This window comes from Herpailurus yagouaroundi, unplaced genomic scaffold, assembly GCF_014898765.1.
Source record: "Herpailurus yagouaroundi ecotype Mexico unplaced genomic scaffold, PumYag 67493, whole genome shotgun sequence".
NCBI lineage: Eukaryota > Metazoa > Chordata > Mammalia > Carnivora > Felidae > Herpailurus > Herpailurus yagouaroundi.
This window is the reverse complement of record NW_024420301.1, coordinates 1,467,494-1,495,293: the sequence shown is the minus strand read 5'-3', so window position 1 is coordinate 1,495,293 and position 27,800 is coordinate 1,467,494. Positions and strand designations below refer to the sequence as shown.

Here is a 27,800-nt window from a genome sequence, read left to right as displayed (position 1 = left end):
CAATTCTTAAACCACACCCAGATTTCTGGCTCTTTTCCACTCTCCATCACCCAGTTTGTGTCCTCACTGCCTTTGAGTCCATGGCTGACTTACTCTCTTGCATAACACTTATCCCCCTTGCCTCTTTCTTCTTGTCTGTATCAGTCAGGGTTCTCCAGACAAACAACCACTAACGTGTGTGTGTATGTAGATAAAGAGGAAGAGGGAGAGAGAGATGGAGAAAGGGATAGAATAAGATTTAATTAAATAAATTGGCTCATGGGATTGTGGGGCTGGCAAGATTGAAATTTGCAGGGCAGGCCAGCCGGCTGGAAACTCATGCAGGAGCTGATGGTGCAGTCCTGAGGCAGAATTTCTTACAGAAACCTCAGGGTTTGCTCTTAAGGCCTTTCAAGTAATTGGATGAAGCCCACACAGAGTATGGAGGATAATCTCCTGTACTTAAAGTCAGCTGATTATAGATGTTAACCACAGTCATGAAATACCTTTATGGCAACACCTAGACAGGTATTTGATGGAATGATGGGACTGGAGCCTCACCAAGTGGACACATAAACTTCTACATCAGGTTGTACTTCCTAGGTATAACCCCAGTCCTGGTTAAATCTGATTCTCCCTCCTCCCTCGGGGCCTCTGGGCACTGAACAGGGCTGAAGAAGAAAATACAAGGTTTTTTGCCTTGTTCTTCATGGCCATGGCCTTCAAACTGGTCCCATGATACCTCATGGCACCACATAACACTGAGGTGCCTGTGACCGCATCCACGCTCTGCAGGTGCCTCATCTGTGCCAGCTGGAGCCCCTCTCTTCCTACCCAGTGATTCAGCTAGGGATTCTGGCCTTTCTCTCCTGCATCAGCAATTGATCCCTGTCTGCCCAATCATAGCCATCAGCACACAGACATATTGCAGGCTCACCCATCGTAAGAAAGCAAAACGCCCTGATGGGAGATCCCACTCCAGCCATTGCCCCACTTGTCTCTCTCGTGTCATAGGGGGAGCTCAAAGAACCATTTGCACTTGTCGCCTCTGATTGCTTCATTCCATTGTCTCTTACAAGTACTCCAGCTAGGTTGTCACCAACAGCCCCCTGTCACAGCCATCGGGGGCCTAGAGGAAACCAGATCCAGTGGCCAAGCCTAGGACACCCCACTTGCCCATTTCTCCTCTTGCCATTCTGTCTCATCTCTATAATTTCTTTTTTCTGGTTCTTGTTCTCCTTATCTCTATAGTTTCTAAATGTGGCAGGCTCCAGAGCTTATTGCTTAGATCTCTTTTCTTTGAGCACACTCAGTGTCCACGTGAATCCCCCCTCCCCTGGTTCACCGATGAAATACAGTCTAGGAGCTGATGAGCTCCCAGCTTGATATCTCCAGCCTGTAGCTCTCCTGGTCTGTATCTGTCCAGCAGGCAGATATCTCTATTTAGATACATAATAGACATTTTAGACTTGCCATATCCAAAATTCAGCTCCTGGTTCCCTGCTACAGGCCCCCTCTCCCACTACAGCAAGCCTACTAAAGTCCTTTCCCTCTCAATAAATGACCCACTCTGTCTTTCCAGTTGCTTTGGCCAAACACCGTACATTTACCTTTGATTCCTTTCTCTTGTACCCTTCATCCCATTCATCATCAGATCTTTTTGACTGCACTCTCCGAATAGATCCCCAATTCACCAACTTCTTATTCCTTCATTTGTTACCATGCTTCTCGAAGCCACCACCCTTTTAATGCATAAATCAAATCTTGATACCCGTCTGTTCAGAAGTCTCCAGTGATCCAGTTCTGTTTAGAGCAAACATGTAAGCCCTTATAGTCACCTATGAGGTCCTGCATGATTTGCCCTCACTGCCTCTCTGGCCTAACCCTCTCTTGTATTGCTCTGCTCATTGCTCTGCTCCAGGCACACTGGTGTCTTTACCACTCCTCAGACTCACCGAGTTTCTGCCTCAGGACCTTTGTACTCACTGCTCTTTCTACCAGGAATGCTCTTTGTGAACCACCAACCTTGCTCCCTAAATTTAAGTCTCCGACCAACTTATGCTAAGCCACAAGCCACTCTAGATCTCCTTTACTCTGTATTATATTTCTGTATAACACTTGATACTAGCTGATATACTCTGTATCTACTTGTTTATCTGCCCGCCATCCCTGGAGAAAGGAAGTTCCATGAAGGCAGGGATATTGTCTCTCTTGATCAATGCTGTGTACTCTCAAAGGAGATGAGACTCCTTAGCAAACTTCAGCTTCCTTCCAAACTGCCCTCTCAAGTATCTACTACTCCTGTGATATGGTTGCTAGTCTTTTATTTATGAAGTTTTTTTTTTAAGCACAAACTTAAAGCAAGACCCGCCAGCATGGTGTATTCTCCAGCTACACTCAGCTACTCAGGCACCAGCAGGGAGGAGAGAGTTGCATTTAACCAGGGCTGCAGTTTGCCAGACCAACTTGATAAAGACAGACATAGGCAAGGTCAAGATTGCAATGATGGATCAAGAAGTCCAAGCTAAAGAGGATGTGAAAAGGGTGAAGGGGTTTAAAATGGGCTTGAAAGTCACTACTTAGGTTTTGTGCCGTATTCTTGAATTCGTTCATCAGTACTTCTTCTCTCCCATTTCTTTCTTCTAGGTTCCTTCCTCTTCCTGAAGTGTTTCCTTTAGCATCCTTCAGTGAATATTTGGGCAGAAAACTTTCTATGGCCCTTGTATGCTTGAAAATGTTGTTATGTCACCCTTTCTCATAAGTGCTTATTTGCTGGGATTGTGGAATCCTGCCTACAATCTTGTGGAATTGTAGGTTCATAACTATTCCTTCCAACACTCAATCTGATTATTCCTTTGGGGGTCAGCTGGGTTTTAATCTCATGCCTTTTAGGATTTTCTTTTTTATCCTGTATATTCTGTGGAAAGCATGTGTAGGTCTGACTTTTCGTTTTTTATTTAAATCCTACTCAACACCTAGTGGGCCGTTGGACTCTGAGGATGGAATTCTGTCCTCATTTCTGGAAAATTCTTCAAATACTGACTCTACTTCCATTCTCTTTTCTTTCTGGAAGCCTTACCAGACATATATGGAGGGAAGGTGGAGTCCTTAATTATATTCTACATGTCTGTTAGTTTCTCCTTCATGTGTTCTTTCAAGTTCTGTCTTTGTAATATTTCATAGATTTCCTCTGTATCATATCCACTCACAGACAGTCTTGTTTCACCTATATCCCCACCCCACCCTCATTGTTTAGAAGCCAATCCTAAACACCATTATCATTTTTATTCCTATAAATATTTCAGTATTTGTCACTAAAAGATAAGGAGCCTTTTTAAAAACACAGTTCCATAACTACATCTAAAACATGGTGACAATTCCTTAAGTTCCAGCCTGTGTTCAAATACCCCTAAATGTCTCATAAGTGCTTTTAAATAGAGTTCTTTGCAAGTAATGAACCAAGAAGATTTCTTTCCAAATAACAAACCAAGAAGATTTCTTTCCAAATAATGAACCAAGAAGGTTAAGATACTGAAGTTGATTGAACTAGTTAAGTCTCTTATAAAAGTTCCCCTTCACATTTCATTTGTTGAATAACTGATATTTATTTAGAACTGTATTTATTGTCCTGTAGCATTTCCCATGGACTGGATTTTGCAGATTGCATTCCCATGGTTTTGTTTGACATGTCCCTCTGTTCTCTAGGGTTTCTAAACTGGTAGATCTGGGACTGCACTGTCCAGTAAAGCAGATGTAGTACAGAAAAAGGGAATATACATAATTCATTAATTTTATCTGGATTACATATTGAAATGATAGTATTTTGGATATATTAAATAAAATACATTATAATTATTTTCATCCATTTATTTTTACTTTTTTGATGTGAGTACTACAAAGTTTAAAGTCAGATCTCTGCCTTATGTTTCTAGTGGACTAAAAGCTGGATCTGATTCTGGTTCAGTTTTTTCCTCTGGGGCACCAATAGCAATATGCACATCTAGTGCTCAGATTTTGATTTCTGTATGCTATTGCCCATAAAAGGACCAGGGTTCCTTGGGAATATAGCTTATTCAGGACTCTGAGCAGGGGTAGTACAGTGAGCCTGAGACATTTTCTTAGGACAAAATTAAGAAAGTGCTTAAAACCTAATAAGAATATGTCAAAAGGACAAAGGAACCTGGGGTGCCTACGTGGTTCAGTCGGTGAAGTGTCTAACTCTTGACTTCGGCTCAGGTCATGATCTCACAGTTTGTGAGTTTGAGCCCTACGCCAGGATCTGCTCTGGCAGGTTTGGAGCCTGCTCAGGATTCTCTGCCTCTCTTTGCCCATCCCATGTGCCCTCCCCCCAGTCTCTCTCTCTCTCTCTCTCTCTCTCTCTCGATATATATATATGTGTGTGTGTGTGTGTGTGTGTGTATCTTTCAATAAATAAATAAATAAGCTTTAAAAACTTTAAAAAAGAAGGATATGAACCAACTTGAAGAGCTTCCACTGGCCAAATTTGGGACACTTAAACCTCACAAAAGGTAATAGTAGTGGATAGTAATGCATTGAATAAAATAAGAATCCATGTGTCCCTGAAAATGATAAAAAGAAAAATTAGGGGGCACCTGGGTGGCTTAGTCATTTATGCTTCCAGCTCTTGATTTTAGTTGAGATCACGATCTCACAGCTCGTGGGTTCGAGCCCTGTGTCAGGCTCTAGGCTGACAGCATGGAGCCTGCTTGGGATTCTCTCTCTCTCCCTCTTTCTCTCTGCCCCTCCCCTACTCTCTTCTCTCAAAATAAATAAATAAACTTTAAAAAAGAGAAAAACTAGTATAAAGGAGGGGGAACATCTACATTACAGAGGAATGCCAACTAATAAAAGTAAAACAAATGCTAGAATTAGGATTTTTACCATTTTGCAATAATGTGTTAATAAGTGTTCCAGGCAAGAATCATCACTGAATGTTCAAGATTGAAAGAGACAGAAGAGACATGAGGACTAAATACAATATGATCCATGATTGGATCCTGGATCCAAATATAAAAATGCCTTTAAAGGACATTACTGGGACAATGGGAGAAATTTGGATATAGACTAATTATTGGATAAGAGTGTCCTGTTACATTTATTGTGTGTGATCATTATTTAGTGGTATTTAGGAGGATGTCTTTATTCTTAGAAAATACCTAATGAAGAGTTTAGAGGCAAAGTGGCACAATGTCTCAACTTACTCTTAAGTGGTTTCAAAAAAAAAAAAAAAAAAAAGATCTTGTGTGTGTGTACCTACAAAGAAAATTTTGGCAAAATATTAACAATCAGTGGATCTAGGCACATAACTCATGATTGTCTTTGTTTTAGTGATGTTCGTCTATTGATGATCATTCCTAGATCTTATTACTTCATGAAGGTTTTGTAAAATGGCGACATGCTATCATTCTCTCTTTCTTTCTTAATTCAATTCTTTGTACCTTATGCAGATTAAATGTTTGACTGTTTGTTTCCTTTATTAGTTTATAGAAGGAATTCGTATTCTTACTGGTGATCAAATTGCCCCTTCTTTGGCCAGTGAGAGCCTCTTCAAGATGATGCTTAAGTCCTTTTAACAGGACCCCACGAGTCTTGGCTAGCTAGCTTCCTTACTTTCTGGCTCAACAAGGTGTTCCTGACTCGTCTTATCTATTTCCTGCCCCAGATCTATAATCAGCCATTGCTCTCAGGAGCTCTGGTTCCTTTTAGCAGTAAATTAAGCATACCTGTTTTTATTTCCTTTCAGCTCTTGCTGTTCCATATCTATTTTCACAGAAGGGACTACTCCTGTGTATTGGCTGTTTGCACTGCCTTTTATGGTGTGGGACTTTTTCATATTACTCATAATTTGTATCTATGAGCTGGTTTTCCCAGGAGTTTTACCCTCAGGTGCCCTGAATTGTCACACACATGCATACACACCCCCCCATGGTACACAGAGGCACAGATACTGCCTTTGTCTGGACCCCACAGGCTTCTTTCTTATGCCCTAAACCAGTTTTTCCTGGGGACCAGTCAATGGGGAGGGGCGATTGAAAGGACAACATGGTTTCTATCCTATGTACTTCTGTATTATTTGAATCTTTTACAATGAGATGTATTTCCATGTTAATTAGACTTATGAAAGGGCAAGACACCTACATGCCATAGATTGGAGAGTGGGAATGTGAGGAGGCTGTTTACTTGTCTAAAGCAGGAATAATTTCTTTGGTCTCTGTTTGCTTTTCTAGGATCTCTACCCAGCTCTGAAAGGTGTAAGCACGGTTTTCCACTGTGCATCACCCCCACCATCCAGTAACAACAAGGAACTCTTTTATAGAGTGAATTACATTGGCACCAAGAATGTCATTGAAACTTGCAAAGAGGCTGGGGTTCAGGTAAGGGGAAAGCTAGAGTGAGTGCTATCAGGAGCATGTCGTGGCCCCTTCTAAGTGTGTGGGAGCCAGGGTTCTTCTTGCTCTCTTCCTGGGTCTAGCCAGGCTTGCTTCCTAAAATATTGTGAAGATCCTAGAATCAACCCTAGGAGCTGCTGGGCCAATTTGAGCTATAATACTCTAACTGCATCTCAGTAGACCATCTGAGGATGCTAAGGCTTATCAGTCTCTGGTTAAAGAGCTGTAAAATGTCTATTGCTTATATTTTTTATTATGATGTCATAAAATTTACCATTTTATCCATTTTTTAATTTACAGTTCAGTGGCATCAAGTACATTCACATTGCTCGGCAAACATCCCCACAACCCATCTCTACTTTCATCTTCCCAAACTGAAACGCTATCCCCATTAAACAATAGCGCCCCTCCCCCTCCTATCCAAGCCCTTGGCACCCACCATCCTACATTCTGTTTCCATGAATCTAGAGACCGCATAGAAGTGGACTTTATATCTAGCTTCTTTCACTCAGCATAAGGTCTTCTAGGTTCATCCATATTGTAGCCTGTGTCAGAATGTCTTTTTTTTTTTTAACCACTTAAAAACATTCCGTTGTGTGGATAGGCCACATTTTGTCTAGCCATTCATTCATCAGTGGACACCTGTTGCTTACATGTTTGACTATTGTGAATCATGCTGCTAGAGATGTAGGTGTATAAATATCTGCTCCAGTCTCTGCTTTCAGTTCTTTTGGGTAAATACCCAGAAGTGGAATTCCTGGATCATACACTAATTCTATGTTTAACCTTTTAAGGAACTGCCATACTATTTTCCAGACCTTGCTTACATTTTCAAAGAAAAATTAGCTGTTTACTTTTTACCAATAGAAACCTGTTATAATTCAGATCTGAGGGCATATGAATTTCCACCATGTCATAGCTTGCTGCTTTGTTATAAATCTTGGTTCTCAGGATCATCACCCTTATGGGCCACCCAGCATCATCAGCTGACCCAGCAAGAACAAGTGGGTGCCTGGTGGCTCAGTCGGTTGAGCATCCGACTCTTGATTTAGGCTCAGGTCATAATCTCACGGTTCGTGGGATCAAGACCCATGTCAGGCTCTGCACTGATAGCATGAAGCCTGCTTGGGAATCTCTCTCTCCCTCCTTTGTACCTCCCCAGCTCATGCACACAATCACTCATGCTCTCTCTCCCTCTATCTCAAAATAAATAAACAAACACCAATAAATAAATTTAAAAAAATAAAACATTAAAAGAAAAGAACAAGTGGATAAGGAGCTCTTCAGAGGTCAGTGCCTGGAAAGGTTGGATCATAGTAATAGTGACCCCTTATACTTTGCAAATGATAAGACATTTTTCCCTGTAGTTGTCACCTGATTTGCTTCTCAGTAGGTAACCAGGAGCTACTAATGTCTCTTAATAGGTGAGGAACCAGATTTGGAAGGCTAAATGATATCTCTTTGCCAGTAATGAAAGAGGTGGGATTAAAATCAGACCCTGTAATGCCAAATCCCAGACTCCTTAGTCTATACCATGCTTGAGCTCTGTGAATTTCACTGCTGCTGGTTTTTTTTTTTTCACAGAATAAACAAATAAGAATAATATAGTACTCATATAATCATCACAGAGTATAAGTAACACTACTGGTGAAGTTGAAGCCCTGTGTGTTTCCATCCTCAATGCCATTGCTGTCCTTCCCCACCCATGGAGAATGACTGTCCTGAACTTGGGTTTATCATTGCTCTTTGCTCCATGTGCAACCAATATAAGTTATCAGTTTGCATGTTAAAAACTTTATAGAAATGATATAGTGAATATATCTTCCTGCAACTTGCATTTTCTCCCAACATGTTTTTTGAGATTTTTCCATCTCAATATATGTATATGGAGTATATTCACTGAAGTGGCAGAATAGCTTAGTGGCTGCAGTGCAGAAAGTGGCTTTTCATATTATATTTAGGAAACATTCCTAACACTGGAATCAAGAGACTGTTTAATGTGGGTTTTCTCCCCAAAGGTTTAAAGTGTTATTTTGCACATTCAAATCTTTAACCCACCAACAGTTTAAGTTTGTGTGTGGTCTGAGGTAGCGATTGAATTTTTGTTGTTCAGCATCATTTATCATGTGACCCATCTGCTCTTCAGTGCCCCCTCCAGCACATCTCAGATGTAGGTGCCTTCCACGGGTCTCTTCCCAGCTCTTTCTTCTGCTTCATTGGCTTCCGCCTGTGCCCATACTACTGTGCTCTGCCTTCAGTAAGCAAGGCTTAAGGTCAATCTCAGTATGTGCTAGAACAACTCACCCCCTAGCCATGTTCTTCAGAATTTGCGTGGCTGTCCTTAGCCCTTTGCTCATCCATATAAATTTTAGAATCAACTTCTCGAGTTCCTTGATAAAGGCTGTTGGAGTTGTTATTGTCATTGCATCAAATTTAAAGGCAATTTGGGAGAGAATCGATACCTTTCCAATACTCAGTCTTTGTATCCATAAATACATAATAACATCTCTATCTCTCTCTTTAATGCCTTTTAATAGAGTTTTATCCTTTACTTTAGAAAGATTTTATACATCTTTTGTTAAACTTATCCCTGTGTTCTTAATTTGGGGTTATTAAAATATCTTTCATATTTTTAATTGCTAATGACAAACACAATTTTTGTATATTGATTTTGGACTCACCAACTCTGCTGAACTGTAACTATAATATTTTCTGTATGTTCATAATGTTTTCTGTGTAGACATTTCCAACATCTGTGAATGGTAATAGTTTTGTTTCTTCTTTTCAAATTATTCCTTATTGTTTGTCTTAACCCACTACACTTGCTAGGACTTCCAGTACAATGTTGAATAAAAGCGGTAAAGATATGATTCGAGCTATTGGTGTTCAGTTTTTGACGTGCTGCCTTTAACCAGAGGGCTGGAAGCTGGGACCCTTGTAAGAAAGCATTTCCTTTCCAATAGCACTTCTCAAGTGGGTATGGTGCACATGTGCTTGTGTACCTGTGCTGACATGCCAGGGTTGGTACCAGAAGCACCAGGCAGCTTTTTCAGACAGACATCTCCCTCTAAGTTTGGGGGCTATCCTTCTCCCTTGAGGAATCATTCCCACAGTGAGATACCTGTTCCATCTCTCAGTAGTGATAGAGAAAAAAACGTGAAATCCACTGTTTTAGAATGCTATAGAATGTATCTCGAATCCACTAGCTAACAAAAGATGCTGATCTTTGAATTATTTTAAAAATACCTGGATAGCAAAGCATTGCAGTAAATAATTTGTACGGTGCCTTGCCTGTGAGGGTTGTGAACATGTTGTTTGATTCTCTTTCATGCATGACCATCAGATTGTTTAAATAATGATCATTTCTTACTTTTATTTTTTTTAACCTTCCTTTCTCCTCTGCCAGAAACTCATTTTAACCAGCAGTGCTAGTGTCGTCTTTGAGGGTGTCAACATCAAGAATGGAACCGAAGACCTCCCTTATGCTATGAAACCCATTGACTATTACACGGAGACAAAAATCTTACAGGAGAGAGTACGTACCTGAGAACTCGTTGAGTGACAAGCGAGTTCCATGAACATCTGTAAGGTTTAGATTTTTAAGAAAAATATTTATGAAGTTAGTGTTCTCAGGCCTGAATACCTAACTTGGGAAGTAAAATTCGTGGATGAAATTCGATTTAAAAAATAATAACAATAGCTTAATGTGAGTGTTTTACAGGAACTTTCTCATTTAAACTTCACAATGACCCTATAAGGTGGATATTATTATCATCACCAGGTTACAGATGAGGACAGTTGATGCACAGAGATTCACTTTCTTCTTGAGACTCTGCAACTAGTGGGTGGCTAACCCCATGCACTCAACCTCTACGCTATGCAAGGTTACTCAGTTGCCATAGAAATCAGAGGCAATTTATGATGATCCCAAGCACGCAAACAGAACTTGAGCTTGACACACAAGTGTTTTCATTTGAACACACCTTCCTAGTGGCACTCTTACCCCCTTCCCTTATTCTTAAACAATGAAAGGATCTTGCTTTATTTTAAGGAAAAGTACGTGGCAAGGCACTGGTTTCCACTTGGCAAACTAGCTTCGCCCAGGAGCGCCTGGTTTTAGCAGCAGTCCGAGTTGAGTAACAGGGCCAGTAAGCCTTTGGACTCCAGGGCTACAGGGACCCTGACAGCAGCTAGCTCCAGGACTAATGTCCAGAGAGAATATTACCCTAAGGGCATACTTAACTTGAAGGCCATAGATGCTCATTGAGCACAGACAGCTTGCCTTAGCGGGGGAAGCTGTGACCTTACCTCTCCCAGGTGTTTGCAGCATATCATACCCACTGAGGTTGCATTTCACAGCCAGCAAACTAGAGCTTAGTGCTGGCTTGGCATGCATCCCACTGTGCTGTCTGAGAGCCAGCTGCCTCCCATCTGTTTGGTATTCCTCCAACTCAAAAAGTTCCTGAATAACTCATCTGCAGGGAGACACAAGGGCATCCCCAATCTAGGGGGTGGAAGCCTGGCTTTTTGTAAGCTGCAGTCCTGTCTCCAGCTTCTGCCACCCTCTCCTTGGAGCATGGAGAGCCTCACAGAGCTCCCACCTGCTAGGACTTGAACCAAGAAGCACTCTCATCTAAGGCACTGGGACTCCCCCTGTCTACCCTCAGGAGCTGTAAGTGGCAGCCATGCCTCAGACCATCAGTGCCTCACTTGGCGTTGACTTTTGGCTGCTCAATTAGAAGTAAGCAAAGCCTATAAATGCCTGCGCAACAGTGACCTTCCTGGAGCCCCATGTCAGCCCCTGTTGGCACACATCTCGCTGTTGATTTTCAGACCTCTCAACTGATGATAAACTCAGTGAACTCAAAGTCAGCTTAAACTCACCAGGAGGAAAACATGTGCAAGAATTTTGCCACCATAGAGTAGAAATCCTAGGTGAGGTGGTACAATAAGTACACATATGAGGCACATACCGAAACAGTTGACGTGGGTCACCTCATTTGGTCCTCCCATCCGGGTAGGAGCTGTCGTGGTCCACATTTTTACCAATAACATAGCAAATCATTCGGGATGTTTTGTCACTTTTGAAGCAAAACCTGTTTCTCTGTACTTCAAGTCCTTAAGTTCTAGTTTGTCCACTAAGCCACGCGAAACATATCTTTTCTGACAGTGGATGACACAAATAACGGCTGCCACTTCTTGAGTGCTTACTAGGTACTAGACACTGCTCTAGGCTTTACCTGTGTTGGATCATCTCTTTAGCTACCCAGTCACTGCACTGTTTCTCCCAGACCCATTACCTTCTCAGTCCCTTCTTCCTGGCCCACTTGGGTTCATCAGAGACCCTTCCCAGGAGGTCGTTCTTAGAACTGACCAGAGTGGCCTGTGACTGGTGGAAACAAGCACGTGGAGCTTAAGGCAGGAGGCTAAAGGCTAACTTGCTAACTAGAACCCTCAGATTTTTTCCACAAACTGCAGCCAAGGCTCATCTTCCCCTGGCTGCAGGTGTGCATTTTAGGCCTTTCTCTCTCTTTTTTTTTTCCATCTGCTACTATATTTTTATTTTTTTTTCAATATATGAAATTTATTGTCAAAATGGTTTCCATACAACACCCAGTGCTCATCCCAAAAGGTGCCCTCTCCAATACCCATCACCCACCCTCCCCTCCCTCCCACCCCCCATCAACCCTCAGTTTGTTCTCAGTTTTTAAGAGTCTCATGTTTTGGCTCTCTCCCACTCTAACCTCTTTTTTTTTTTCCTTCCCCTCCCCCATGGGTTTCTGTCAAGTTTCTCAGGATCCACATAAGAGTGAAAACATATGGTATCTGTCTTTCTCTGTATGGCTTATTTCACTTAGCATCACACTCTCCAGTTCCATCCACGTTGCTACAAAGGGCCATATTTTGTTCTTTCTCATTGCCCTGTAGTACTCCATTGTGTATATAAATCACAATTTCTTTATCCATTCATCAGTTGATGGACATTTAGTAGGCCTTTCTCTTTAATCATACTGTGGTCGTTGTTGTTGTTGTTGTTGTTTAAGTAGGCTCCACACCCAACATAGGGCTTTAATTCACAACCCTGAGTCGCATGTTCCATTGACTGAGCCAGTCAGGTGACCTTGATCATACTGGTTTTGACCCAGCTACCTCTCCTGTGTTTTCAAATTTGGGTGGCATGGGTGGATGGGATAGAGAAGTAGCTTCAAATTATACCAGAGCAGAGGCCAGCCTCCATGTCTCCTGTGAGTCGTGCTACTGACCTGCCCTTTCTGCTCTTTACAGGCAGTCCTGGACGCCAATGATCCTGAGAGGAATTTTTTAACCATAGCCATCCGCCCTCATGGCATTTTTGGCCCAAAGGACCCCCAGTTGGTCCCCATCCTCATTGAGGCAGCCAAGAAAGGCAAGATGAAGTTTGTGATTGGGTAAGTTGGCCCACAATTGGTCTTCTTCATGACCCCTTGACAAGTATCAGTCAAGTTTGTGTAGCTCTCTTCCAATGTGGCCTTTTCTGCCACCCTCTCTGTTTGTCTCCTGGGGCTGCCACAAGTGACCACAAACTGAGGGCCTTAAAACAACAGAGATTAATTCTCTCCCAGTTCTGGAGGCCAGAAGTCCGAAATCAAGGCATTGGCAGGGTTGGTCCTTCTGGAAACTGAGGGAGAATCTCTTCCAGGCCTTTCTCCCAGCTTCTGGTGGTGGCCAGCAGTCCTTGGTGTTACTTAGCTTGTGATAAATCACTCTAATCTCTGCCTCCACATTCACATGAGCATCTTTTCTGTGTGTCTCTATCCCAATTTCCCTTTTAAAGGGATGCCAGCCACTGGATTTAGAGTCCATCCTACCCCAATATGTCCTCATCTTAACTTGATTACACCTTCAGAGAGTCTAATTCCAAATAAGGTCACATCCAAAAGTTCCAGGGAGACATGAATTTGGGGAGGACAGTGTTCAACCTAGTACACTGTCAGGTAGCCTGGGAAAATATTTGTATCCCTGTTGGGAAATTGAGGAAATAGGCTCAAGGGGGAAAAGAGTGGCACAAGGTCAAGGGCCAGGCCTTCAGCTCTCCTTGCATCTAGGAAGGCAGGTAGAGGTGTTCGCATTCCTCATCAAGGAAAGTGCAGGTGGTAAGACCCTTGCAGGTGGTGACAGAGTGTGGCTGTTTCCCCAGTACACCTTGGCTTCCTTCCTTTCTTTTTCTTTCTTTCCTCCTCTTATTCGTGTGTCCTGGCACCTTGCTTCTCTGCCTCTTGCTTTGCTTCCTTGCTGCCCTGTCTTCTTGCTTTGAGGGATTAGAAAGAGATGGTAGAAAAGTGTGAGGCCAAAGTAAGCCATTAGCCCAGAGTGTCCCAGGGGGAGTTGAAGAGCCGCTACCCAAATAGAAGCCCAGAGCAGATAATATCGGGGTTGGCCTTGCCAGGATAGGGCAGGCTGGGCACTGGGCTCTCAGACTCGTTGCTTGGCCCTTACATATCCCACCTCTGAGGGCCCCAGGAACGTTGGCCCCTGCATCTCTAACTGTGGAACCATTCCCGGCATGCCCACAGAAATGGGGAGAACCTGGTGGACTTCACCTTCGTGGAGAATGTGGTGCATGGACACATCCTGGCTGCAGAGCACCTCTCCCAAGATGCGGCCATCAGTGGGAAGGTAAGGCTCCTGCTCCTCCTGCCCCGTGTGTGTTTGCCTATCTTCGGATTGTGTCTCCCCATGATTGGATTTGTTGGCAAATTGCCTTCATGTTCCCGTGTCCTGGCTGATCTGGTCCGAGGTTGATCCCCTATGGTAGGTGGTGGGGTGACATTGCAGTGCCACACAGCTCCAAACAGCCCAAATCTGGGGCCAATGAGCTGGAATTGAGTAAACATTCAGGACCTGGTTCTCCATGTTACGTGACCTGGATACACACAGTGGACTTGACTGCTCCCAGCAGGGTCCCACGTACATTTGATGGGGTGCTTCCTATTCATCTTTTCTCCTGCTTATTCTGGAAATTTCTCCATTTCTCCCCCATTGCCCACCCATGCCCATGCCTCTCACCGCTCCAGAGGGGTGGATATACCTAAATGTCCTGGCATTTGGCACCTGGTGGGCAGGATGGACATGTCAGGGGAGGTGAGCCCTCACGCAGAGAGGGGAGAGCACATTAGGGCCTCCTCACCCTCTCCTCCCACTCATAGGGCCTCCATCTTCCTGTTTCTCACCACTACCTTTGGAAGTCCCACTTTGGGCCTCATTTTTCTCCTGGACCTCTGCTGTTTTCCCACTGCTGTAACACTTAGGGTGGCAGGACTAGGGTAAGTGTATGGCTTTTGGTTTAGATGAAACACATCACATTTGAGAAATGTAATGTAACCTGTTTGTTGCATCTGAAGAGAAAGAGTTTTACCATGAAGAACATTATTATTAAATTAAGTGCAATTAACAAACATACTTTCCTGAATTCAATCTAAGCTTTACTTAAAAATCCTGGCCCATAGGTAAAACTCCTCACCTTCCCTCTCGACTTTAAGGCTACCTGCCCGTAGCTGCAAACCAAAAAAGCCCCTCTGCCGCAGTCTGACTTTGGTAGATTGGAGACACTAGGTGGGCAGGCAGGGAGAGCCACTAGCTTCCTAAAATACTGGTCCCAGGCTGAGCCAGCAGCGTGTGGTTGAGCTCCCAAGTTCCAAGTGTGGTCTTCTCACCTCTGCAGCTGGGGAGCATTTTCTAACTTCTTGTTCTCTCTCCAGGCATTTCACATCACCAATGACGAGCCCATCCCTTTCTGGACATTCCTGTCTCGTATCCTGACAGGCCTCAACTATGAGGCCCCCAAGTATCACATCCCGTACTGGGTGGCCTACTACCTGGCTCTTCTGCTGTCCCTCCTGGTGATGGTGATCAGTCCTATCATCTGTGTCCAGCCCACTTTCACACCAATGCGGGTTGCACTGGCTGGCACATTCCACTATTACAGCTGTGAGAGAGCCAAACAGGTCATGGGCTACCGGCCCCTGGTCACCATGGATGATGCCATAGAAAGGACTATACAGGGCTTTCACCACCTGCGGAAGGTCAAGTGAGGCACCCTGGATACTGGGCCCTCTCAGTGCATTCCCCAGCCACTAACTGTCCCCTGTGGATCAATAAACTAACCTCCTTCAAGTGAGTTTCCTCTGAGCTTAGGTCTCCTCCTGCCAGTTAGATGAGACCACACCCAGCTCTTCTGCGACCACAAGGGTGGAGAAAGCAGCAGACATTTCTCCCTTTGTAGGATTGGATTTGAATTTCTTAAAGCAGGCAGCTTCACATTCTGCTGTGTGGTGTTCTCGTTCTTTCCCTCTTCCTCTCTGCCACCCCTCCTGAGTCCTGGGTTACTTATCATTCCAGTGTGCTTGTGCATAATCAAGGAAGCTATAGGGAAGAAACAACCCATTTGCTAATTGATGATGAGAAAGTACATTTTCTTCCATGTGAACTGATACTAGAGGAGAAGCCACAAACTGTTCGGGGAGCCACATAATACAGATATACTAGAAGAGCAGAAGTTATAAACACATGGTGAAACTTCAAATGTACATTTCAAATACAGAAGTTAGAGCAAAAACTTTTAAAAATTTTAAATAATTGTCACCCCACCACCAGCAATCTCCAGAGGGAAGAGACCACTTGTTGGTCACCTCCATATATGCGTCCAGGTTCTCTCTCAGGTGTAGCTGGTGTGCCTGCCTGCATTGTTTCTTCATAAAATGTTCTTTCATGGACACATGTCTCTTTAGCAGCAGAGCCCCATTGTCCACTTTAGTTGCAAGGTGGTAGTGTGCCCCAGCAGCCTGCCATTTCAGCTGTGTAGTTCCTGTTCTAACATGGGACGTGGGGCCACTTGACAGTCTGCCACTGAAGAGGTCAGAGAGAAGTACCTCCTGGATCTGCTTGGAGTTTGGGCAGAAACTCCACGAGATGATGCAGAAAGGGCTGTTTCTCTGCAGCTCACGTTCATAGAACCCTTCAGCCAGTTTCCAAAAGGCAAAGCACATATGTTTCAGTGCTCTCTATTTTCTGGTGATATTCTGCTTACAGAACCTGCTTTCTTCCCAGACTCATTGAAATGTAATGTTAAAGATTTCTGCTTTCTTCTCTGCCTTTGTCCAGGGGTGGAGAGGCAGCAGGAGAGACTGGAGTAAAGTGAAGGTCTTGTACATGCCATGAGGTATGTGTGATAGGAACGTCCCCCCCGCCTGGGGGTAGACTGTACAAAGCTGATGGGGCAGGGGAGCACAAGCAGAAATAAGACTGGGTCTTTGCCCCGGAGGCACTTAGAATAGAGGAGCTTGAAATATGTTCACAAGCCGGGGTGCCTGGGAGACAAGGTGGTGTAATTTCAGGGGAAGGAGACATGGCTTCCAGGCAAGACCATCAAAAAGGCTTCCAACGAGGAGGCGACAGCATTGAGTTGGACCTCAAAGGATGGATAAAGGGTCCATAGGTGTAGACCCCTAGGTGGCATTTCAGGCTGAAAGGCCAGGTTCATAAGCAATGACTTGTCATAAGTTCTTTAGTTGTGTGTTGTCTTTCTCAGATTCAGTGAAGTACAGAAGTGCCCAGCCTGGCTGGGGGGGGGGAGGGGCGGCATGGAGCAGTGGGAGGTTGGTTTGGTTGAAGAGATAAATAGGGCTCAGGATGCCAAGCCAAGAGGCCTTAAACTTTGTCCTGTATGCATGGGAAACTGTTCAGGGTTTACACAGTGGAGGGCAAAAATCAAGAAGCTTATATCACCACCCTGTGTGGGGCCTGGGAGATCAAATAGGAAGTAACAAAAGTCTGAGCAATGCTGTAGCCATGGAAATAGAAATGAAGCCTTAGTGGGAGCACCTGGAAAGGACTCAGCTTGCTGCCTGATTTCTTAGGCGGAGTGGGAGGGAGGAGGAGGCCACGGCATAGAACTGTTGGACTCTGCTTTCAGAGCTGTGAGGAGGAGACTCTCAGGCCTAGAAGAGGGAGACTGGCAGACCAAAGTGCCCACAGCTTTGTCCTCCCAGCTTTCTTGGGAAAATGCTACCAGCTGCCCCTACAAAAGGTGTCCCTCACCGAACTGTCCAGAGTTCGTACGTCCTGTCCATCTGTATCTACTGCCTCAGGGAACCTCTGGTCTGCTCACTTGTTTTGTTCACCCATTCATTGTACACGTTTTTTGGGCACTGCCTGGGCTTCAGTGGTGAATGAAACCGGTACAACCTGGAGCTGACATTGCAGTGGAGCTACCCTCCCTGCCGCAGAGAGCTTTTATGACTCCTTACTCTGCCCTGTATTCCTGACTCAGACCTACATCACTCCCCACCCCCACCCCCATCCGTTTGGAGAAAGTCCAACTGCCCGGGAAGGCTAGCCTTGGCACCCCCATGGGGAGCTTGTTAGAAATGATGGGGCCCCACCTCAGACTTACTGAGCAGAGACTCCGTGAGCCTGCCACTCTGTTTACGGGCTCCACGCATGGCTCCCCACCACTGAAGGAGACTCCCACCAGGTCACCAAGTCCAGCTAGAACCTTGCTTCAGTTATTGCAAGACTGAACTTGTCTTCCTAACCAGCCCGAGTCCCTGGGCCACCCCAATCTGTCCCTTTCCTGATGGCTGATAGCCTTGCAGTACACCTCCCTAAAATAACATCCTAGAGAACCAACCTAGGCCTGCGCCTCTCCCCCATGGCATATCCATCTGTAAAATCATGCTGGAGGGAAGGCAGTTCTCTCCCAGCTTGAGGACAGCTGAAAGTCCATGCCCAGTTCTGCGTGTTCATTGGGGAGGTCTCTCATTTCAGTCCCTCCTCCCTCCCTGTTGATACTGACCTAGTTCAGCACCTGGCCCTCTCTGCACCTGGATCGGGTGTACTGGGACAGCCAAGATGATCTGTCTGCCTCCCCTGATCCAGACTTTATGTATCTCCAGGTCATCCTTCCTAAAAGAGACCTAGATTTGTCCCTCCTCTGTCAAAAACACTTCAGTGGGTCCCAACTTTCTCTGGAACACATTCTGCAGCCAGTTTTTCACAACCTATGCTCAGCCTGCTTTTCCAGCCTTTTCCACTGGGCTTCACACCTACTGCACTCCAGCCAAACTCCTCATGCCTTGTCAGACGTCCCCTTGCTCACATTGCCCTGGCTGCCTGTCCTGTCCTCTCCCTGTTATGTCCCCAAATCCAAAATAGCCAGATCCCTTCCCTGCAAAAAGCCTACCCTCTTTCTCCCAATTGGAAATCATCCACTTGCTCGGAACTCCCAGCCTGTAGCTCTCAATCTTCGCTTTATTTAAAGTATTCCCTCGGTGTACTTCCTCCCACCCCTACCAGGCTAGGAGCTCCTTGAGGGCAGAGCCAACCAACATCCCCACAGCACCAAGTGGGTGCTCAAGAAATGGGGGTTATTACCTGCCTGGTTGAAATCCTAGAGTAACTGCAGCAACAGAAGGAAACAGCCAGTGGGACTGGTTGGAGCAGGGGTTCCAGGCCTGGCATTCATGCATGGAATTGGGAGGTCTGTGAATTCTATGAATTGGCTACAACCTTTGGGACATCTGTGAGTATGTGTCTTTTGTCAGCAGAGGGCACGGAGCTGTCAGCTTTTCAAAGATGACTATGGCCCAATATAAAATCCAAGCTGGTGGGATGGGTGCCAGCAGCTGTAGGGAAGCCTGCTTTTGAGGAAGGGTCCAAGAGAGACAAGTTGACAGGGAAGAGGCCAGAGTGGAGCTCCCAGGCCTCATTAGCATCTCCATCTGGCAGTGTCCATGGACCGAGAGGTGGCTGTGGCCAGCTGCTCTGCCTGTAGGGCCATGACTTCAAGATAGAGAAGGACTGGAAGCAAGGTAGAAGTGGACTTGTCAGATGGGACAGAAATGCGTTAGGCCTCTGGCCACAGCCCTTCAAGTGCTGGTGTGCATTTCTATCCACTGACTAGGATATCCTTGCCTTGCTGTGTGATAACAGCCCTTGCTGGTAGAAAGTTCTCCCTTCTGAACTGAAATACCTCTCTGCAACTCCCCTTGCCTTCCCTCTCTCCACCCAGCACCAGCAAGCTAGCCTATAAGCTCCTCATGGCTCCTCAGCTCCATTCTGCTCTGCATAGCTCACCTCAGGGTATCTGCTCCTGCTGGGCAAGCAGCCTGTTCTTTCAAACTTTCTTTCCAACATCATTCACTCCTCACAGCTTTTGCCCTACAGTCTCTCTCTCCTGGCTTCCTACAAAGCCCAGCCTGCACTGCCATCAGTCATTGGCTCAGCTGCCTGGGTCTCCTACAAGCCGCTACACTCCTCAAGGTCCAGGGACTTTGGATTTGTTTCTCTGCCTCTGAAGTCCTGTGCAGTGGCTGCTCCTGGGACCAGACTGAAAGGGAATTTAGAGGACAAAGCTACTAACACCCACTTTGACCAGCTGGGGGAGCCCCAGAGAGAAGAGAAGAAGCCATGGCGTAGGGCACTCAGGCAATTAGCACAGCCAGGGCTAAACCACAAGCTCGGAATCCCCTAGGTTAGTGCACCCCACATTATCCACCAAGATTCAGGCAGTTTACACAGCAAAGGTGCCCATCTGGGGAGGAAGGGGCACAGGCTCTAATCTGAGGCTTTGCAACATGAAGGGCTCAAAAGGCACAAATAAGAGGAATGGAGACCAAAAAGAGGCATGTGGAGAAACACTAGAACCTTCCATCAGCAGCATGCACCTCTTTACCCCACACTGCCTAGTTGTCAATTGTGGAAGACTTCAAATGATAATGGACCCAAATTAGAGCCTACGCTTTGCCAGCTCTTTCACCCACTCAGCCCCAGAAGGTTTGTTCACATTAGATCCTTCAGCCCAGAAAACTTTCTAGCATGAACTGGGTAGGGGAGAAAGAGAGGGAAGAGGGTGAAAGCCTCTCAGCTCTTGCCCTGTACTGCAACTCTTGGGAGACACCTTCTCTAGTAGGTACTGGTAGACATACACACCACTGGCTTTGTTCTCTGTGGGGAGGGGTGGGGACCATCAATTCAGAAAATATTAACTGAGCACCTGCTAAGTCCAAAGGGATGCAGAAGTGACCAAGATAGAGCACTTACCCTCAGAGACTCCCACAGAGAAAGTAATATCCCAAGTGCTCTTTCCCTTAAGAGCAAAGGTCCACAAACTGAACTTGGGGTTGAATCCTGTTTGTGTTTAGTCAGTAAAATTTTATTGGCATACAGCCACATCCATTTGCTGACATGTCTGGGTGCATCCATGCTACAACGGCAGAGTTGACCAGTTATGACAGAGATCTGTAACCCACAAAGCCTAAAATATTTACTGTCTTCCCCCTTACAGAAAGTTTGCCAACCTCCGCTTAAGAGTGACTAATAGGCCAACAGGTATTTGAAAAGATGCTCTCAACATCTCTAATGGTTAGAGAAATGCACATATCAAAACCATAATGAGATACCACCTCACACCCATTAGAATGGCTACTTTTAAGCCAGGCAGAGAAAGACAGATACCATATGTTTTCACTCATATGTGGATCTTGAGGAACTTAATAGAAAACCATGGGGGAGGGGAAGGGGGGAAAAAGTTACAGAGAGGGAGGGAGGCAAATCATAAGAGACTCTTAAGGATTGAGAACAAACTAAGGGTAGATGGGGGGTGGGGAAGAGGGAAAAGTGGGTGATGGGCAGGGAGGAGGGCACTTGTTGGGATGAACACTGGGGGTTGTATGGAAACCAATTTGACAAATTATATTTAAAAAAATAAAATACATAAATTTAAAAAATAAAATACAAAGCACTGTAAATCTGAAAGATATAGAATATATTTTAACCTGTTTTATAAACATACTCCATTTAGGAATATTAAAAATTATTGACCTCTTATTCATCAAATATTTTTACACTAAATAAATAAATAAATAAATACATACATACATACATACATACATACATACATACATATAGGGCAAGCCCACTTTGGCCAGCTAGAAAAGAGAAGGAATGGCCTAGCTTCCAGGCCAAGGGAAACACTGTGGTCTGTGCCTGGAAATGGTAGGACGTGAGGTTGCAAGGGTCAAGGAACTTGGACTTTATTGCCCACTGAAGAGTGACATGGTGGCCTTTGTGTTTATATGATGAAAAGAGTGCAAGGGGGACCAGAGGCACACACCACTGTAAGCGGTGGCTTGTGGCCCCTTCATCCATCTTCAGAGTGCATCGCTCCCATCTCCACTTCCATCAATACATCTCAAGGGGTGGACATTTTGGGGGGGCAATTACTCAATCTACCACAGTGGCCAGTAAGGTACAGCCTCCAGCTGGAAGGGAGCCAAAGGACAGACAAGTCCCAACAGGCTCAGCAGCCATGAATCTAGGGAAAGTCGTCCCCTCACCAAGGTGACAGAGGTAGGTCCCTGGGTAAAGGGCCAATGCTCCAACCTCCTGACAGGCCATGGGCTTCAAACAAACTGCTGGATCCCTGCAGCCCTGTCTGCCAAATACTATTCAAATAACTCACTGGGCTAGTTTGGCACTGACTGATGATTGCAAATCCTGTACAGAGGTCACTAATATGATGGTGCAGGTTTAGAAGGTGCTGAGAAATGTGGGTGGATCTGCAGGGCGGGTTTGGAAAGGCCTAAGAATCCAGTGGCCCAGGTGAGCAAGTGTTAGGTCTCAGCACTGCCTCAAGGCCTGGGACTGGTTCTCATGTCCTGGCAGGAGAGGAACTAGGATTTGGACATGCCTCTTTGTGCTATATTTGGGGCTGGGATTAGTGTTTAGGGAAGTGAAGCACAGGCTAAGCTAAGGCCACCTGAAGACCATCTAGCCATAGCCAGCCAAAAGGGCTCTAATACGGGCCCAGGTGGTGCTGAGAGCAAGCCTGCAGAGACTGGGCCTAGATGCGAGGCCCCAAGGCACTGTAGGCTGTACGGGACAGGCTGCATCGAGGTACCGCAGAACCAAGGGTCCTGACGTCCTTGTCCTATTCACAGTCAATTGTCTGATTGCTCCCTTCATCAAAGTCAGTTCTGGCCAGGCCACTGAATGCTAAAAAGCTGCCTTCAGTGTTGAGCCCAAGATAACCTTTGACATCTGTGGCCCCTCTAAACCAGGGACTCTGCAGGCAGTCTGATCTGGAGCTTTAAAGGGACTCCCACTGGAGTAGGAAGCCCATTGCTAATGGCAGCACATGGGGGCCTCTCCCCAGAATGCCTTCTGCTGTCCTTGCCTGGCTGACTCCTACAAGTCTACTGGGCTGGCAGCCAGGCCAGGTGAAGCTCCTGCTGTACTCTCTCCCAGGCTCCCACTGTGCCTGCCTGGGGCTTCTTCCACCCATGACTCTAGCCCAAGACTCCTGGCTTATGTACCTGCCTCCCTCCGCACTAAGTACTTCAAGGCAGGGCCTACCTGTGATCCCTGTGATCCCTGCAAGGCCAGCACAGGCATTGGCACTCTGGGGCCTACCTCTCTCCACCCCAGCAGGAGTGCTCCACAGAGCCAGAGAGAACCCTGCAACAATGAGAAAACAGTAATGACCCATTTTCAAATCCAGTCACATTTACAGGCACTGGGAATTAGGACATCAACATATCTTTTGGGGGAGCATAATGCAACCCATAACAGGACCCATCTGATCTCCAGTGCCCAATGAGTGCTTCATTCCTAAGAGTCCCTCCCTCACTCTTTCCTCAGCACTGGAACGTGGGGGTGACTGAGAGAGCCAAAGCTTCTAGAAAAAGTGGGACTGAAGACTAGGTGTGCCACTGTTCTCAAAATGAATTTTATCATTTACATTAATATGGGGTCATTCAGGTGGGCCCTAATGCAATATGATGGCCTTTATGAGAAGAGGAAATAGAGACACGGACACAGGGAAGACAGCTATGTGGAGGACAGAGGCAGAGATTGGAGTGATGTGGCCCTGAGCCAAGGAATGAATGCCTGGGGTAATGCCAGAAGCTGGAGGCTGGAGGAGGTAGGAAGGATCTTCCCCCCTGGAGGGAGCATGGCCCTGCCCACAGCTTGATTTCAAACTTCTGGCCTCCAGAACTGTGAAAGGATAAATGCCTGTTGTCTTAGTTTCCCCCACCCCCACCCCCACCCCTGCCACCACCGATGTGTGGCACTTGATTGCAGCAGCCCCAGGACACTCCTACAGACACTTGCACAAATGTCCCCTAGCTCCTCACAGCAAGACAGAAGCAGAATCCTTGCCCATCTTCCCATTCTAATGCCAGCACCCCTTGTGCAGCCTCTCTGAGCTTACCACTTCCACCTTAATTGTGAATAAACAGTGCTCCTCAGCTTCAAAGCACTTTGGACATAGTAATTAACTCTCAGTTAATTGGATGAAATAACGTGAAGCTCTAGTGACATCATTTCCATTCCGTGCCCAGATCTAGCCACAGGCAGTCTGGTGACTGCTGGGCTGTGAGCCTGTCTTGTGGTAACATGTTGTGCCTTTTGCAACCGTCCCACAGAACACTGATCTGGGAGGGCCCTCTACCCTCCTCCACTCCACAGGCTTTAGAAAATGACCAGGTATGGGCACTCTTGGCCAATAAAATACACATGACACAAATGGTTCTGTGACTATGTGTGTCTGTGTCTGATCTACACACCCCTGCCCTGTTCCACATCACTGAGATGCTCTTACTGGAATTTTTAAACAAAAGACTACAAAAACTCAGATGTATCTTCAGATATCCCAGAAATAGCCCTGTGGGGCTCTTTCTTTCACCCTCAAAGCCTGTGTACCCCCCTTGTGGAACAAAGGAGAAGAATCCCCTTACTCTTTCTATTCAGGACCCCAGCAGATGAATACTTGAGCTGGGCAAATAGCTGTTTGCAATGCCTGGAGGCAGGAGCCTATTCCAAGTTAGAGTGGGGAGACATTTAGACCACAAGGATCATGAGGCATGGTGGGGAGGGGCAGGGCTGCAGCTGTCCTTACCACACCAGGGTCCCCCGTGGGTAGATAGTAGATGTGCTATGGTGCACAGAGTCAGGGGACTGGTTTGGCGTCCTGTCTTCAACTATGCCACTGATAACATGGATGATGTCAACAGACTCGTCCCAGGTCTCCTGACTCTATTTGCGCCTGCCTTTGTCTTCCCCCCAGCAGCCAGGGGTCTCCATGAGCCAGGCAGTCTGCTCTTGCCAGTCCCTGCTAAACGCCAGGCAAAAGCTGCTCATTTCCCTCACCCCGTGTGTCCCAGCACATAGGCTGGAACATTGTCAATGGTACTTGTAACAAATAAAGGCCATTCCTGTTCAATTCTCTTCCTATCCTGCAGACTACTGGGGGCAGGGGGAACCCTCCAAATTTGGTGCTCTTGTGTTTTTAAACTGTATTGAAACAAAATAGACACAAAAGAATATGCATATCATGCATATCATATATAAGTGTACAACTTGAAGACAGCTCACAAAGACAGCATGTCTGTATAAAAGCACTCAGATAAAGAAACATAATATGACCAAGCACACCAGAAGCCCCTTCTCTTGGTCCCCCCCTACTCACTATGTGTCTGTGGCTAACCGCTATCCTAGACATCTAGCAGCAGAGATTAGGTTTGCCCATTTTTATATTTTACATAAATGGAACCACACTGTATGTGCTCTTACACATCTGGCCTCTGCCCCTCCACGTTATGTATGAGAGCCTCATCCATATGTTTGCAGTTGGAGTTCATGCTCCACTGTTGTGGACATGGCATGACTGACTTGTTCTTTCTACTTTGATGGGCATTGGGGTTGCTCTTGGTTATTATAAATAATGCTGCTATGGATATTCCTTTTGTATGCCTTTTGTCGAATATGTATATGCAATTGTGTTGACTATATACCTGTTTTAGTTTGCTCAGACTACCATGAAAAAGTACCACAGATGGGGTAGCTTAAACAACCGAAATTTAGTTTCTTACAGTTCTGGAGACTAGAAGTCCAAGATCAAGATGTCAGCAGCTTCACTTTCTTCTGCAGCCTCTGTCCTTGGCTTGCAGACTTCTCCCTGTGTCTTCACATGCTCCCTCCGTGCATGTCTGTGTTCTAATCTCCTCTCATTGTAAGAAGTCATATTGGCCTAAGGCCCACTCTGTTCCAAGTGGGACTCTAATGACTTCATTTTTACTGAATGACTCCTGAAATACCCTAGTTCTAAACACAGTTACATCCTGAGGTACAGGGCAGGGTAGAAGAATTCAATATATGAATTTTGGAAGGACACAATTCAACTTACAACAATAACGGGGTTGTTGGGTCAGAGAACTCATATATTTAGCTTTAATAGATAAAGACAAAGAATTTTCCAAAGTGGTTGTACCAAATTACCCTCCCATCTGCAATCTGCGAGTGTTCTAGTTGCCCCCATATCCTTGCCAACACTTGGTGTTCTTTCTTTTAAATGTGACATCTTATGGCCTTAATGTGCATTTTCCTGAGAACTACTGAGACGGAGTACCTGTTCTGATCTTTACCTGCTTTCCTATTAGCTCACCTACCCATAGTGTTGATTTATAGTTGTTTATTTGTTTGTTTCTTTGATATATTGTGGATGAGTATTCTGTTAGATTTCTGTATTGTGAAGATCTCCTCTCATGTTTGGGGTGGATTTTCATTTCAACAGTATGTTTTCATGAACAGAAGTTCTTCGTTTTCATTTATTCCACTTATCAAATGTTTATTTGATATTTAGTACTTTTTGTGTCATGGCTGAGAAATTTTTCACCACTCAAAGTTCACGAAGATATTCTCTTGTTTTTCTTTTAGAAGCTTTGTTGTTTTACCTTTCATATTTAGACCTGCAGTCTGTCTGAAACTAATTTTTTGTATCATATACAGTAGGATCCAAGGACATTTTTTTCCCACATGAGTACCCAATGAAATGATGTTGTGTCCTTGTAAGGGTATCATCTAGATGATATTAATTTTTTTTAATTTTTTTAATTTACATCCAAGTTAGTTAGCATATAGTGCAACAATGATTTCAGGGGTAGATTCCTTAATGCCCCTTACCCATTTAGCCCATCCCCCCTACCACAACCCTTCCAGCAACTCTATGTTCTCCATATTTAAGAGTCTCTTATGTTTTGTCCCCCTCCCTGTTTTTATATTATTTTTGTTTCCCTTCCCTTGTGTTCATCTGTTCTGTGTCTTAAAGTCTTCATATGAGTGAAGTCATACGATATTTGTCTTTCTCTGACTGACTAACTTCGCTTAGCATAATGCCCTCTAGTTCCATCCACGTAGTTGCAAATGGCAAGATTTCATTCTTTTTGATTGCGGAGTAATACACCATTGTATGTATATACCACACTTTCTTTATCCATTCATCCATCGATGGACATTTGGGCTCTTCCCATACTTTGGCTATTGTTGATAGTGCTGCTATAAACATTGGGGTGCATGTGCCCCTTTGAAACAGCATACCTGTATCCTTTGGATAAATACCTAGCAGTGTAATTGCTGGGTTGTAGGGTAGTTCTGTTTTTTTCAATTTTTTCAGGAACCTCCATACTGTTTTCCAGAGTGGCTGCACCAGCTTGCTTTCCCACCAGCAGTGCAAAAGAGATCCTCTTTCTCCACATCCTCACCAACATCTGTTGTTGCCCGAGTTGTTAATGTTAACCATTCTGACAGGTGTCAGGTGGTATCTCATTGTGGTTTTGGTTTGTATTTCCCTGATGATGAATGATGTGGAGCATTTTTTCATGTGTTGGTTGGCCATCTGGATGTCTTCTTTGGAGAAGTGTCTATTCATGTCCTTGCCCATTTCTTCACTGGATTATTTGTTTTTTGGGTGTTGAGTTTGATAAGTTCTTTATAGATTTTGGATACTAAAATCCAAAGTTGGTTGACTTTTAGTTTTGCTGATTGTTTCCTTCACTGTGCAGAAGCTTTGTATTTTGATGAGGTCCCAATAGTTCATTTTTGCTTTTGTTTCCCTTGCCTCCAGAGACGTGTTGAGTAACAAGTTGCTGTGGCCAATATCAAAGAGGTTTTTGCCTGCTTTCTCCTTGAGGATTTTGATGGCTTCCTGTCTTACATTTAGGTCTTTCATCCATTTTGAATTTATTTTTGTATATGGTGTAAGAATGTGGTCCAGGTTCATTTTTCTCCATGTCCAGTTTTCCCAGCAACACTTGCTGAAGAGACTTGTCTTTATTCCACTGGATATTCTTTCCTGCTTTGTCAAAGATGAGTTGGCCATATGTTTGTGGTTCCATTTCTGGGTTCTTTATTCTGTTCCATTGATCTGAGTGTCTGTTTTTGTGGCAGTACCATACTGTCTTGATGATTATACCTTTGTAATACAGCTTGAAGTCCATAGATGATGTTAATTATTTTTTTAATTTTTTTAAATATGAAATTTATTGTCAAATTGGTTTCCATACAACACCCAGTGCTCATCCCAAAAAGTGCCCT

General features: G+C 44.9%; 2 protein-coding genes across 6 annotated transcripts in view; both read left to right on the top strand.

The window, feature by feature from the left end:
* The window catches only part of NSDHL (NAD(P) dependent 3-beta-hydroxysteroid dehydrogenase NSDHL), a 30,136-nt gene extending 14,593 nt beyond the window's left edge, over window positions 1–15,543 (top strand). For 4 of the 5 annotated variants that reach the window (XM_040467453.1, XM_040467448.1, XM_040467450.1 and 1 more), the window contains 5 exons: window positions 6,228–6,374; window positions 9,796–9,924; window positions 12,675–12,817; window positions 13,943–14,045; window positions 15,128–15,543. In XM_040467453.1, the coding sequence (XP_040323387.1) occupies window positions 6,228–6,374; window positions 9,796–9,924; window positions 12,675–12,817; window positions 13,943–14,045; window positions 15,128–15,460 (855 nt within the window). In that variant the 3' untranslated portion in view covers window positions 15,461–15,543. The remainder of the gene's footprint in view (window positions 1–6,227; window positions 6,375–9,795; window positions 9,925–12,674; window positions 12,818–13,942; window positions 14,046–15,127) is intronic. The other variant, XM_040467451.1, reaches the window with a different exon arrangement.
* Window positions 15,544–15,805: 262 nt separating this feature from the next.
* Window positions 15,806–27,800, top strand: part of ZNF185 (zinc finger protein 185 with LIM domain) — a 94,432-nt gene continuing 82,437 nt past the window's right edge. The window contains exon 1 of the mRNA XM_040467427.1: window positions 15,806–16,587. The gene's annotated coding sequence lies outside the window, so the exon portion shown is untranslated. The remainder of the gene's footprint in view (window positions 16,588–27,800) is intronic.